Below are 15,201 nucleotides of genomic sequence, written 5' to 3' on the forward strand. Positions count from 1 at the left end.
TTGGTCACACCACTGGTGCAGTCTCTTTCTTCGGGCTTTCCTTGATGCCCTGTATTCAGGTGGTCTTTAGCTTATTGGTACACTAATTATTTCCAGCCCTGAGTAATTTCTAAAGATTGTTCTGCATACTCCTTATGATTTTAAAATTATCTTCCAGTTTTTATGTTATGCTGTAAGCTATAATTGTGTATTTTCCAGATTATTTCAGCCTTTTTATTGAAATATGTGGAGAATTATGTTATGCTAGGTTTAGTGATTAACCAAATGTAATCGTTTTATAATAGCCTGAAAAAATGACCACACCTCCTAAAACACCTAACACATCCAGGGGCACTCTCGGTATCAGGGCTTTATTTATAAAGCAGTGATTATGAAGAAAGGATGTGTATATATTTCTCATAATAATACCTATTTAATTTTTCATCGTTTTCTACTCCTTCTCTCTCTCTAGGAAGAACGTGTTGTGAATCACATGGCAGCAAAGATTATTGAAAATGTCTGCACTACCTTTTCTGCTCAGGCCCAGGGCTTTATTACAGGAGAAACTGGGCCTGTTTTATGGTACCTATTCAAACATTCTACCGTTGATTCTCTTAGGATAACTGCAATATCGGTAAGATGGAGCATCTTTTGGGGATATATTTGCATGTATTTAAATACCAAGCTTGAAGAACTGTGCTAGATACAGAGTAAATTTCATTGGATAGGTAGAAATCTCAGAGTAACAGTTGGTGAGAACAGTAATTTGATTTTCTCCTGAAGCAGGAGGACTGTCAGGAAATTCCAATAGGATCTTATATGACCATGAATTACAGTTTCAAAAACTATTTGGAGGTGATAGTGGAAAACCATGGCAGTGGTTAGGGTGCAGGATTTGGTTTGGTATATTTCTAGTGTCCCTTGACTTTTCCTGTTAGCTCCCTCTTTCAGACTTTACGTTAAATGGGTTTATCATGTGGTTCAAATGAATTCATATTAATGTTCAAGCATCTGTGATTTTGCAGTTTCTGTATTTTGATTGGTTGTCTACTGCTTTGCTTCCATGGTTATAATGACTTGATGTAAAGGATAATTATGTATGAAGATGTGTTAACCTGGTTGTATCAATTTAATAGTCGGTTGACCAGATACAGGCCTTTCTCATGTGATTTATTTATATACTCTTTTTGATCACCAGTCTTATCTGGACTCTCAACGTTATCTGGTACCCTCCCTGTATTTCTCTAGTCTCCTCCTTCTTGTGCTTCTCACTGTGCCAATTTCAGACCTTATCCTCTTTCCTTAACCCTCCAATCCCATGGTTTCCCTCCTGCATCCTCAGTAAATGGCTTCCCCCTCAGTAAATACTTCCCAGAGAAAAATGGAGACATCCAGCGGGAATTATCCCAGTGTCTGTCTTACACATCTTTGGACCTATTTGCATCCACAACTATCCTGCCTCAGTTCTTTCTCTCCTGTTACAGCTGATGAACTGTCCCTTCTCCTGTCAGAGACAAACGCGTCCATGATTCTTCCATCTCTTCTTTTTTTGAGAATCTCAACTCAAATGGTTATTTTTGCTCTTTCCTAAATCTTTACCCTCTCCTTGTGTACTAGATCTTTCTAATCAGTGTTCAGGTATTCTTTACCACATTAAAAATAAAAAGACACACATAAAAACATATCCAGAGTTTCTTAGGAGGTACCTCCATCCCTTCTCCCCCCGTCCCCCCCACCCCACCCCAGCCGTACTTCTTTAAAGGGTTATTGCCACAAGCTTGCTCCTTTCTGGACTGTTTTCTCTTCAACCCTATCCGGTATCTGTCCTAAAAACACCAGTGAACTTTCTCAAGTCATCTTTGAGTCACATCTTAAGGCGTTCGTTTTAATCCTGGGCCTTTAAAAAAAAATCCTTGCTTTAATTGGGTTTATATTATCATTTTCATTTTTATGCTCAGCATGATTTCTTTTCTTGGCAGAGATTTTTTTCCAGTTGTTCCCACCAAAGTCTCACACCTTCTAGCTCTTTCTTCGTTTGACACATTAAGCTTCACTCTTTGATCTTGGGCTTTTTATATTTTGTTCTTAGTGTTCATCTAATTTATTAATTTTTGACTGTAATTTTTCCGATTTCCTCCAAAATGTCTCTTCTTTTCTGCTCCAGGATCATGTTCAGTATCATACGTTATATATTGTTTTCATATTTCTTTAGTCTCCTTCAGTTTGAAACAGTTCCCCAGTATTTCTGGGAACTTCATGTCATTTACAGGTTTAAAGGACACAGGGCTTGTATTTTGTAGGGCAAGGCTCAACTTGGGTCTATATAGTGTTTTCCCGTTAAACCTCCTTAACATCATTGAGGACCCTTACCTGTAGCATATGCCTCTGTGATGGTTGCCATATGATGACCATCTGTTTCATTCCTTTTATATCAGAGATTGGCAAATACTTTCTATAAAGGGCCAGATGATATGTATCTTGGGCTTTGATGACCACATATGGTCTGTGTTCCATATTCTCTTTGTTTGTTTTCTTTAACACTTTAAAAATGTAAAAACCATTGTACATTGTTCTCATGAGCTGTACAAAAACAGGCCTTTGGTATTGGTTGGAATTCTATTTTAAAGAAGCTCTTTCCCTTCTCCCACACGTATGTGTGTATTTATATCCTTATGATCATGGATACCTTTTTTTTTTTTTTTTTTTGGTGGTACGCGGGCCTCTCACTGCTGTGGCCTCTCTCATTGCGGAGCACAGGCTCCAGACACGCAGGCTCAGCGGCCATGGCTCATGGGCCCAGCCGCTCCGCGGCATGTGGGATCTTCCCAGACTGGGGCATGAACCCGTGTCCCCTGCATCGGCAGGCAGACTCCCAACCACTGCACCACCAGGGAGGCCCCATGGGTACCTATTTTATTCAATGAATTGTAATGTGATACTACTATTACCACTATTATTATTTATTGTTTGGATGCTCAGATCATCCTAGAAGCCTTACAAGCTGGCTTTTGTGTCACATTGACCTATTTCTTTTTTTAAAAAATAAATTTATTTATTTATTTTATTTTTGCTGCATTGGGTCTTTGTTGCTGCGCGCGGGGTTTCTCTAGTTGCAGCCAGCAGGGGCTACTTACTCTTCATTGTGGTGCTCAGGCTTCTTATTGAGGTGGCTCCTCTTGTGGAGCATGGGCTCTGGGCACACAGGCTTCAGTAGTTGTGGTGTACAGGCTCAGCAGTTGTGGCACACGGGCTTAGTTGCTCTGCGGCATGTGAGATCTTCCTGGACCAGGGCTCGAACCCGTGTTCTCTTCATTGGCAGGTGGATTTTTAACCACTGTGCCACCAGGGAAGCCCCCATTGACCTATTTCTGTCATCGATCACTTCCGTACTTTCTGACACCATGCAGTTTCTGGGCTACTTTTGTACTTGCTCTGCCAGCCCTGGAACCAATCATTTCTCCAAGGGACCTTTGGTATTTAGAAACCACGATCTGAGTGCTGTGCTTATTGCTATGGGGTGTTATTGTTTTCAGGCCTTCTTAGTATTCAGAGCTAGAAAAAAGTATAGGTACTCATAATACGCACGCATATAGAATTGTTCTTATATCTATCATTGTGGGTATTTGGAACAAAACTCATGCATTCATATTGATACCTCCAATTTGAATCCCATACGTAGGATTCTTTTTAGCCTTCCCATTTTCTGTGTTTGTAAATCTAATCTCATACAGAAACCTGGTTTCAGTTATTCTCAGTATATTTACTGATCTGTTCAATCAGTTAATTTATTCATTCAGCGTAACAGACTCCATCCACTCTGGCCGCTGCCTCTATGTCATTCTCTTTCTCCCGTGTCACTGCCGAGTGTGTCCTGAGCCACTTGTGCTCAGTGCTCCCATTCCCCTCTGACCTCTTTCCTCAGAATCTGATGTATTGCCCTTGGGAGGGGAAGGTAAGGGAAGATAGACTAAGGAAAACAAAGGGTTAGGTATCATTTTTGTTGCTTTATCTTCCCTAATTCCTTCCCCTTCGCTGTTTACATCCAGCCAGTCAACCTGTCCTCTGATTCTAATTCATAGATACTGCTCAGATCTGTCTGCCTCTCTCTGCAGCTCTGCTGCTGCCTCCATAATCCAGGCCACCACCGTCTCTCACTGAGACCAGTGGAGTGGCCTTAACTGGTCTCCCACGGCCAGTTTGCTGCTCCACTAGTTCCATTTTGCATACAGGGTGAACTTCATAAAATCACATCTCCTCTTCTTACTGCTCTGCTAAAACTTCTCAGCATCTTAAAAAAAATTTTTTTTTAAAGGACGATAATACTAGATAAATACTACAGAGTACTAGGTAGAAGTTAAGAATTGGCAAGTGCTTTGAGTTTCAGGATAAAATTTAATGTTTAAAGCAGTTAGCACATTTTGTGGGGTAAATCAGTTATGCTAGCTTATTTTACTATAATCCCTTATAGACTGTAAACTCCTGGAAAGCCAGGACTGTGTTTTGTTCATCTTTCTGTCAGTTTGAAGCCAGGTCTTTGGTTGCAGGTTTGGACTTTTCCTGCAAAGGTTGGTATGGAGCCTCTTGTCTCACGTCATGAGTGGAGGGCAGGAGGTTGATAACATTAAACGTTCTTCTTTACTTGGGCTACAAGGGGAAATAGGCCACAAAGGTCCTGCTAATAATAGAATGGGGAATACAGTATGAGATCATTGTTTGGGGATCCTAAAACAAAGTTATTCTAACATCATAATCTTAAGAAAATTCATTAAAGGTTGAGGATATAGAAACTGAAAATACGCATCCTGAAGACACTTTACACAGATTCCTAGAGGGATGACAGTTGAATTTTCCCCAGCACGCCTTACAGAGCTGAACTTCTTTTTTGGTTTCTTTTCCGATAACAACCTCTCAGGAATGTGCTCTGGAGGTTAACGTACCCATTTAGTGATAAAGATCAGAATTCTTCACGTGACTTTCAAGATGTTGGGTGATTTTTGCCTCTGCCTGCCTCTTTTGTCACATCTCCTAACACTCATTCCCTCACTTCCTGTGCTTCAATGACACACATGTTCTGATATTTTCAAGAATTTCCAAGCACTCTTCGGCCTCAAGACTTTTCCCCTTTCTATTCCCTGTGCCCAGGATGCCTTCCTCTGGCTTTTCACATGGCCGATTCTTCATCTTTTAGTTCTCAGCTTAAATGTTACCTCTTTCATCAGGATGTGTCTTGCCCCTCGTGTCTCTTTGTATTTTCTGTCATAGCAGTCAACACAGCTGTATTTATGCAACCTATGTGTGCACATCATCATACATCCTGTTAGGAGGTCAGTTCTAGGAAGGTAGGGACCCTGTTGCCGTTGTTCCCTCCTGAGCACGTGTGGTAGGTGCCCGGTGGATATCCGTTGACTTGATGGCTGCAAGAGCAAGGCTGGAGGATGGTGTCATCAGTGCTGAGTCACCAACTTGCTCCTTGTTCCGCGTGTTACCAGTCTGTGCCTACTGCCTGTGTCACTGACTTTCTGACCCATTTCTCCTAGTCATCTCTTGGCCCCATAGAGTCCCCCTGGACCAGTGTGATGCAGATAACCAGCATTAACATCACCTGGGAACTTGTTAGAAACACAGGTTTCTGGACCCTGACCCAGACCTGCTGACTCAGAATCTCTGCAGGGAGAGGCCCAGTAATCTGCATTCTAACAAGCCTCCAGGTGCTTCTAATGCCTGCTGAAGTTTGAGAACCACTGCCCTAGACCTTGGAGCTCTTGAAAAACACTGGCCTGGCTTGGAGTGAAAGATGGCTAATGAATCCTTCCCGCTCAGGAGTGGTGGCATCCATTGCTTAGGGATTAGTTGTTGAAGGGAGCGGACCTGACTTGGGAAGTGTATTGAATGCATAAAAGGGTTCCTAGAATTATTAGGATTACAGGGAATCTCTGTATGAGCCACAGTGGGAACGAGAGAAACCTTTAGAGTTAGATTGAGTAGAATGGCTCCTATGAGGGAGGTTACTGGGCTAATTATAATTACTGAAGTGCTGAGAGGAAAGGTGACAAAGTGAAGAGTTTTTCGGGGCAGTGGTTCTCACTGGGGTTGGAGGGGAGCTTTTCAACAACACTGACTGCTTCCTCCTCTCTCTCCACCCCCTGCCCCTGTTCTGATGTGTCTTAAGATCTCAGAGGTCAGATGAGAGTGTGTCTAGTTTGAAAAAGTTCCCAATGTAATTTTCATATGACATGAAAAAATCATTCAAAAGACAGAAAAGAAATGGTTCTTAAACTTATTCCGTGGAGATTGTGTTCATGTTTCTAATAGATATGCCGCCTTCAGTTTTGAATTAATCTCTTTCTTAGACATTGCTTTTAATAAATGGATGGTCACAGATTCTGGAGGTAACACAATGTCCTTTTGGAGGCAAATTTTGAAGTGAATTTTGAACTGGAAGTGTTCTTTCCAGTTTTAAAATGTAGTCTCAAGCTCTATTTTATTAAGTAAATATTTCAAAACCTAATCACTGAAGGTCTATCTTGAGATTTGATTTTTTTTGATTTGGAGAATACAAGCCCTCATGTGCTCTTAAGCTTCTGTGAGCTTTCAACTGTGTTTGATATACAGAAGTGACGGGTTAAAAGTTATTTGCTGCGTGAGCTCTTCAAAATGGAAGGTAGGTTAGGCTTTTGAGCAGCTTTCTGTAGAGGAGAACTTCCAGTTGCCCTCATATTGCTTTGAATACACTTAGAAGCAGTCTGGACAAACCTTGTATCAAGAAACATCCCCATTATGATTGCGTAGGGATTTTATATCAATAGGAAGTCAGTTGTGCTGTGAAAGCCTCTCTAAGAATTGTTACAGTGCTAATGAGACTTACTGTTCATTGTCTCGAAGCCAGTTTAAGGGAGACCCCTAAATGTCCTTGAAAAATTCTAATCGTAGCGTGATCTTTAGGGGCTCTATTTAGACTGCTCTTATTGTTTTTAATCCAGGGATTGAATAATCTTTGAAATAATATTGACTGAAATAAATCTGTTTTCTTAATTGAAATATAATTGATTCACAATATTATATTAGTTTTAGGTGTACACCTTAGTGATTCAGTATTTTTACAGATTATACTCCATTAAATGCTATTCCAAGATAATGCTATTATTTCCTGTGCTATATTCTGTCTCCTTATTGCTTATCTATTTTGTACATAAGTTTGTATCTCTTAATCCCATACCCATGACTTGCCCCTTCCCCTTTTTCTCTCCCGTCTGGTAACCACTAGTTTGTTTTCAGTATCTGTGAGTCTGTTTCTGTTTTCCTATACACATTGGTTTGTATTACTTTTAAAAATTCCACATATAAGTCATATCATTACAGTATTTGTCTTTGTCTGATTTATTTCACTAAGCATAATATTCTCTAGGTCCATCCACATTGCTGCAAATGGCAGTTTCCTTCTTTTTTATGACTGAGTAGTATTCCATTGTGTATATATGTACTACATATTCTTTATCCACTCATCTGTTGTTTAGGTTTCTTTCATATCTTGGGTATTGTAAATAGTGCTGCTGTGAACATTGGGGTGCATCTATGTTTTCGAATTAGTGTTCTCATTTTTTTCTAGATATATACCCAGGAGTGGAGTTCCTGAGTCATGTGGTAGTCCTATTTTTAGAGTTTTGAGGAACATCCATAGCAGATGCACCAATTTGCATTTCCACCAATAATGTACAAGGGGTCCCTTTTCTCCGCATCTTCTCCAACATTTGTTATTTGTAGACCTTTTTTTAAAATTATTTCTTTGGCTGCGTTGGGTCTTCGTTGCTGCGCACAGGCCTTCTCTAGTTGTGGCGAGTGGGGCCTACTCTTTGTTGAGGTGTGCGGACTTCTCATCGCGGTGGCTTCTCTTGTTGCGGAGCATGGGCTCTAGGGTGCGCGGGCCTCAGTATTTGTGGTACGCAGGCTCAGTAGCTGTGGCCTGAGGGCTCTAGAGCGCAGGTTCAGCAGTTGTGGCGCATGGGCTTAGTTGCTCCATGGCATGTGGGATCTTCCTGGACCAGGGCTCGAACCCGTGTCCCCTGCATTGGCAGGCGGATTCTTAACCACTGTGCCACCAGGGAAGTCCCTGTAGACCTTTTGATGATAGATATTCTGACAGGTGTGAGGCCACCATTAGCCTGATACCAAAATCAGACAAAGACAGTACAAAAAATAACAGGCCAATATCTTTGATGAACATAGGTGCAGAAATTCTCGACAAAATATTCGCAGAACAAATCCAACAGTATGAAAAAAGGATCATACACCATAATCAAGTTGGATTTATTCTAGGGATGCAAGGATGGTTCAGCGTTTGCAAATCAATCAGTAAGGTGCACCACATTAACAAAAGGAAGAATAAAAATCACACGATAATCTCAGTAGATGCAGAAAAAGCATTTGACAAAATTCAACATCCCTTCATGCTAAAAACTTTCATTAAAGTGGGTATAGAGGGAACATATCTCAACATTATAAAGGCCATTTATGACAAATCCATACTACCATTATACTCAGTGGTGAAAAGCTGAAAGCTTTTCCTCTAAATTCAGAAATAAGACAAGGATGTTCACTCTCACCACCTCTATTTAACAGTGTATTGGAGGTCCTAGCCATAGCAATCAGGCAAGAAAAATAAATAAAAGGCATCATCTAAATTGGAAGGGAAGAAGTAAATTGTCACTGTTTGCAGATGATATGATACTTTATGTAGAAAAACCTAAAGTCTTCACCAAAAAACTATTAGAAGTAATAAGTGAACTCAGTAAAGATTCAGGATACAAGATTAATATACAGAAATTTGTTGCTTCTCTATACACTAATGAACTATCAGAAAGAGAAATTTAAAAAAATATCACATCAAGGGACTTCCTAGGTGGTCTAGTGGTTGAGACTCCAAGCTTCCACTGCAGCGGATGCAGGTTTGATCCCTGGTTGGGGAACTAAGATCCTGCATGTCATGTGGCCAAAAAATTAAAATTAAAAAATAAAGTAAAGTCACATCAAAAATACTAAAATACCTAGGAATAAACTTAACCACGGAGGTGAAAGACCTATACTCTGAAAACTATAAACACTGATGAAGGAAATTGAAGATGATTCAAAGAAATGGAAAGGTATCCCATGCTCTTGGATTGGAAGAATTAATATCAAAATGACCATACTGTCTAAAGCAATCTATTAGATTTAATGCAATTCCTATCAAAATACAACATTTTTCACAGAATTAGAACAAATAATCCTAAAATTCTTGTGGAACCACAGAAGATCCCTAATTGCCGAAGCAATCTTGAGAAAAAGGAATGAAGCTGGTGGCACCACACTCCCAGGCTTCAGACTATACTACAGAGCTACAGTAATCAAAAAGTATGGTGGGCTTCCCTGGTGGCGCAGTGGTTGAGAGTCCGCCTGCTGATGCAGGGGACACGGGTTTGTGCCCCGGTCCAAGAAGATCCCACATGCTGCGGAGCAGCTGGGCCCGTGAGCCATGGCTGCTGAGCCTGCGCATCCAGAGCCTGTGCTCCGCAACGGGAGAGGCCACAACAGTGAGAGGCCTGCGTACCGCAAAAACAAAGCAAAACAAAACAAAAAAAACAGTATGGTGCTGGCACAAAAACAGACACATAGATCAATGGAACAGAATAGAGAGCCTGGAAATAAACCTATGCACCTATGGTCAATCTTCAACAAAGGAGGTAAGAATATACAATGGGGAAAAGACAGTCTCTTCAATAGATGGGTCATCATTTTCCCTTCTTTACTACTCTCCCTGTCCTTCACCTGAGAGATACATCAGACAAATTTCCCTTCTGAGAACCTGCTCTGCTCTTTGTGTCTCCATGTGAATACTTGTCCTCTTCTCTCTGGCTAGAATTTTCTTTACTTACTTTTTCACCTTACTTTCCCACTCACCTTCAAAAACCGACTCAATTATCATTTTCCTTATGTAGCTTTTGTTCACTTGCTTTTCCTGCCCTTCCAAGCATAATTGAGCCCATTTCTATTACAACACTTTAAATTCTATTAGTTTATTAATTTTAAGTTTCACCTTTGATAGTCTATGAGCAGTTGAGGAGTAGCTTAGGGGTCTGATTACCGTGGTTTGAATTCTAGCTTTGCCATTTACTAGCTATACGCCTTTGAGCAAGTTACTTAAATATTCTGTGCCTTAGTTTTTTCGCCTATAAAATGGGGTTAATAATAATACCTTTCATGTATGTTATTTGGAAGGATTAAATGAGGTAGTCTTCAGATATTCTCAGATCATGTTTTTTACATACTGAACAATAAACAAATACTTTTATGACTATTTTTCAACCCTTAGCTTAGTGTCTGCACAAAGAAGGCTTATCTTAATGTTTTTTATTAAAGTTTTTCTGTGTAGACTCATGAATTATTTTCTCATTTTAGTTAACTCATAATGCATATGATCATTGTAAGAGTTTCTAATGTTTTACAGCAACTTAAGTATTTATTGGTAGCTGGATTATTGTTTTAATTTTACCTGTGTTGAAATTGCCCAAATTTCTTATGCCAAGGTAAGTAATGAAGGAGCAAGGTAAACACCTTCTACTCCTTTCCACAGAAGTATTTGTTCTCTTTCGGGGGACTGGTTCGTGGGCTTGGAGTAGTCTGATGGATCTGTTCTCCTGTCCCTGCAGGCCTTGTGTAGAGTCACTCGCCATTCTCCTACTGCCTTCCAGAATGTTATTGAGAACGTGGGACTGACCTCAGTAATAAACTCCCTGGCCTCTGCCATCTGCAGAGTCCAGCAGTACATGTTGACCTTATTCAGTGCTATGCTGTCCTGTGGGATTCATCTTCAGAGGCTAATCCAGGAAAAGGTTTGACCTGTTACTCTATTTGAAAAATTGTTGTGTTCTCCTACAATTTTAGTGGCTCAATAAGCAATGTATCTCTGTAGAATTTATTTTTCATCTCAAGGGGCCCTTTTGAACTTTGCCAAACCTCTGTACCACAGGGCATTCATCTGAAGTTGTTATAAAGTCTTTTAGTGATTAAAATAGAAATCTGCCTGCTTGTCCCATTTGAGTAATGAAAAGTTAGAAAATTTATGAGTCCTTCTTACATGCTAATATTTCTTATGCCTCCTTGTCCTCAGCCGTCATCTCTTTTCCCATATCCCTTGCCTGCCTTAAGGAGGGGTCCCTTTATATTCTCTGTTTGCCCTGATTCATTTTTATTCCTTTCCTTGTCCTAATACCCTGCCAGTACACATAACCTTCAGAGCTCCCTTTCTCTTGTTTTTAACTTAGTCTCCTTCCAATCGTTTGATATTCCTTTATTTTATGGAGCGTAGAGTTTGTAAGTATTCAATTCGTATCAGAAAACTACATAGCTACAAAGAAGTCCCTGTAGTAGCTTTCCTCAAAGTGTCTTCTCTAGTGCCTGCTAAGGAGTGATCCCTGGACCAGAAACATTGCATCACCTGGGAGCGTGTTGGATACACAGACCCTCAGGCCCCACCCACACCTGCTGAATCCGAATTGACATTTTAATGAGGTCTCTTGAGGACTTGTTGGAACTTTATGGTTGGAGAAGCCCTGCCCTTGAACATTAGTGTTCAGTGAGGTGTTAACAGGTGAAAAAAGTGGACCATGGTTATATACCCATTTGGAAAGCAATGAGTCAGACATATTTTCAGTCGTACAACCTTTTCCACTTTTTCGTGTGCTCATGTATATTATGAACCTTCATGAGGGTAGTGTAGTATGCAGTATTCTTTATACTTATTGGACCAATTACCCTTTTTCTGAGGGGAGATAACTGTCAAATTGGAGTTTTGTACAACATGGTGAAGGTAACACTGCTAGGAAGTATGGAATGGAGCCACTTAAATATAGTGTTTGCCATGTTTCTCCTGCATGAAATGCAACATGTTAAATTTGTTTTTTTATAAAACTAAAAATTTCAGTAATTAATAATTGTCAGGCTTACATAATAAACTTGATCTTGAAAGTCCAAATAGAAAGCAATCCATTTTTTGCCTTTAATTAATCTGATTTAATTCTGTGAAGAAATTTGAGCCTCAGAGAAAGTATAGTCTGTGTCTAATTTTTTGCTATTAAATTTTCCAAGTCATTGTATTAGAAAAAGTACCACTTGAGTAGTTTTGCTATGTAAATTGTGGTAAGAGAGGCTGAGAGTTTTATTTTTCTCGGATTTATTGAGTTTAAGATATTTCACAAAGGTAGTAAAATAATATGCACTAATTAATATGACTTTGTAATTGTTTTATAATGTTTAATGTCCCATGTATCTTAAATAAATGATTGAATAATTACATGTATTAAATGAGAAATAATCTTTTGATTTTAACTAATATTGGCACTTAAAAACTTTTTTTAAATTGTGGTTAAAAACATAAAATTTACTGTTAACCATTCTTTTTTTTTTTTTTTTGGTGGTACGCGGGCCTCTCACTGCTGTGGCCTCTCCCGTTGTGGAGCACAGGCTCTGGATGCGCAGGCTCAGCGGCCATGGCTCACGGGCCCAGCCGCTCCGCGGCATGTGGTATCTTCCCGGACCAGGGCACAAACCCGTGTCCCCTGCATCGGCAGGCAGACTCTCAACTACTGCGCCACCAGAGAAGCCCTGTTAACCATTCTTAAGTGTACAGTTAGGAGTGTTAAGTAGATTCACATTGTTGTGAAACAGAGCTCCAGAACTCTGTCAACTTGTTTAACAGAAGCTCTATATCCATTGTATATTTTGGGTGTTATGTTTTAAGACTCTGGATTTTATTTAAATCTTCTGTTTTAGTAGGCCTCCTCTGACACCGAACTGGCAGAGGAAGGATGGTGATGCTTTGTTCCTTCCAGGTTGGGGTGAAAGTCCAGGTTCCCCTGTAGACTTCTCTTGACACCCGAGGGGTGTGGTAGAGCCCCTCCTTACTGCAGGGCAAGGGTGGAAATCCAGGCTCTCCACTGGGCTTCTTCCTATGCCCCCCTGGCTGGTAGGGGGAGGGCTCCTCATTATTCCTCCACTGACACTGGTTGGGTAGGGGTGGGCGCCCCATTCCTGGTGGAAGGTGGTAAAGTTGCAGGCTTCCCACTTGCCTCCTCTGATGCCATCCCAGCAGAAAGAAGGAGGGGAACGTGATTACTGCTATAAATGGGTGGAGGTCCAGGCGTCCCATCAGTATCTCTACTGATTCCATGGTTGGGGCCAGGGGGCCTTGTTATTGCTGGGTTGGGATGAAAGTCCCAGCTCTCTCTTGGTCCTTTCTATTTCCCTGGCAGGGAAGAGTGTTGGGGTGCCTTGTTACAGTCACGTGAGGGTAGGAGGCTAGTCTCTCCTCTTGCCCCTTGCTGAAGGGGCCATCGTCTTTCCGTGGTGTTCGGCTAGAGTAGAGTAGCTGTTGTCTTAATGTTTTTGGTCTTTCCACGCTGCCCCTTTCCTGATCCTTTGGCTTGAGAGAGCTGATTTTTCCTGTGTATTTGTGTTTGTGTGCTGTTTGGCTCCTGGATTATCCAGCACCCAATCTGGGATGTATGAGGCAGAGAGAAAATCCAGCAAACTCAGTGATATACTGATCCTCAGGTGCTGAGGCCTCTAACCATTCTGCATCTTTTCTGCCTTGTCCTATAATCTTTAAAATGTATCTGTGGCCACTCAGTAATATACAGTGAATTGTCATTTAAAAGGTAAGGTTCTATTTTTTTTAATTAAAACAATTTATTATTATAGCGAACATTTATTATAGGCCAGACACTTAGTGACTTATAACCCTGGGTTATTCTCAAATGAGACTTAGTGTGTTGAGTGATTTTGTCAAGTTCATGGAGTTTATAAATGCTAAAGCTGATGCTCAGGCCAGGCAATAAAGAAGGAGACAGAATTATTTTGGATAGTGTTAGCGCTCTGAAGAGCATTACACAGGATGATGTTGATAGAGTGTCTTGCAAGAGGAGGTGTGCAGGGAGTGGAGCCAGACACTGTTTGCTGGGAGGGAAGTCAGGGAGGGCCTCTCTGAGGAGGTGATGTTCCAGCTGAGCCCTCAGTGACAAGAAGGAGTGTGCTGTGTGAACCTCAGCAGGAAGAACTTTGTAGTTCAGCTTCCCTGAGGTGTGAGGGGTCATGGGGAGACCCGGGAGGAGAAGGAAGGCCAGCAGTGCTGAACGCAGTGAGCAGTGAGGAGGGGACATAGAAAGAGGCTGAGCAGTAGGAAGAAGACCCGGCTCATGTACGGCTGTGATACTGGCCTTAGGGGTTTCGACACAATGGCCATTGTTTTATTTTTACTTAAAGAAAAGTACAAATATTTGTATATAGGTGTGTGTTTTAGGGGCGGGTTTACCAATCTTAGTATTGCTAATTGTGTTTTTTTCAAGTGCTTGGTTGTTAATGGGCTAGAATGAGTGAAAGAGGAAGGGACCCAGGAACAAATACCAGGCTTATTGCTTCCTGCTGGACAGGGAGAAAGAACTGCACCTGTTTTTTTTGGGGGATTGATGCCTCTATATGGTGATATTTTTTTGTTGTTGAAATTCAGTCCCCAAAAGAGGCCCATGCCATTCCTTTTAAATAAGAGAAATTACTATTTACTGCAGAAAATGTAGTAGAACCTAAAGAAGAAAACAAAATCGACTGTAATTTCACTACCCAGAGCTAATTACCGTTGCCATGTGGGTTTATCTCTTTTGAGCCTTTGGTCTGTATGTCTATGAATTTTATGCATACATTTATACAATTACGATAAAAATGTGTCGATTTATCATTTTCATGAATATGTCATTAAATATACCATAGGAACATTTAAAAAATTACTATATAATTTTTCATTTTGTGCCACTATGGTAACTTAACCCTTCTCCCACTGTCGACCTGTTTGCCTCTGACTTTTTGGTTTGCACTCACCCTGATGCAGTAAGCATCCTGTTTACATACAACTTTTTTTTTTTTTTTTGCGGTACGCGGGCCTCTCACGGTTGTGGCCTCTCCCGTTGTGGAGCGCAGGCTCCGGACGCGCAGGCTCAGCGGCCATGGCTCACGGGCCCAGCTACTCCGCGGCATGTGGTATCTTCCTGGACCGGGGCACGAACCCGTGTCCCCTGCATCGGCAGGCAGACTCTCAACCACTGCACCACCAGGGAAGCCCTACATACAACTTTGTGTCTGCTGCTAGTAGATTACCACAGGTGTTATGCACACTTAGAAGGCTGTGCATAAACAATGCTA

The 15,201-nt window shown here is 41.0% G+C and overlaps 1 protein-coding gene across 1 annotated transcript in view; it reads left to right on the forward strand.

Moving 5' to 3' along the window:
• ULK4 (unc-51 like kinase 4) overlaps positions 1–15,201 on the forward strand; it is a 513,951-nt gene that overhangs the window by 105,519 nt on the left and 393,231 nt on the right. The window contains exons 20-21 of the mRNA XM_082664206.1: positions 452–613; positions 10,662–10,844. Of these exons, the coding sequence (XP_082520332.1) occupies positions 452–613; positions 10,662–10,844 (345 nt within the window). The remainder of the gene's footprint in view (positions 1–451; positions 614–10,661; positions 10,845–15,201) is intronic.

This window comes from Grampus griseus, assembly GCF_964374135.1.
Source record: "Grampus griseus genome assembly, chromosome: 10".
Taxonomy (NCBI): Eukaryota; Metazoa; Chordata; class Mammalia; order Artiodactyla; family Delphinidae; genus Grampus; species Grampus griseus.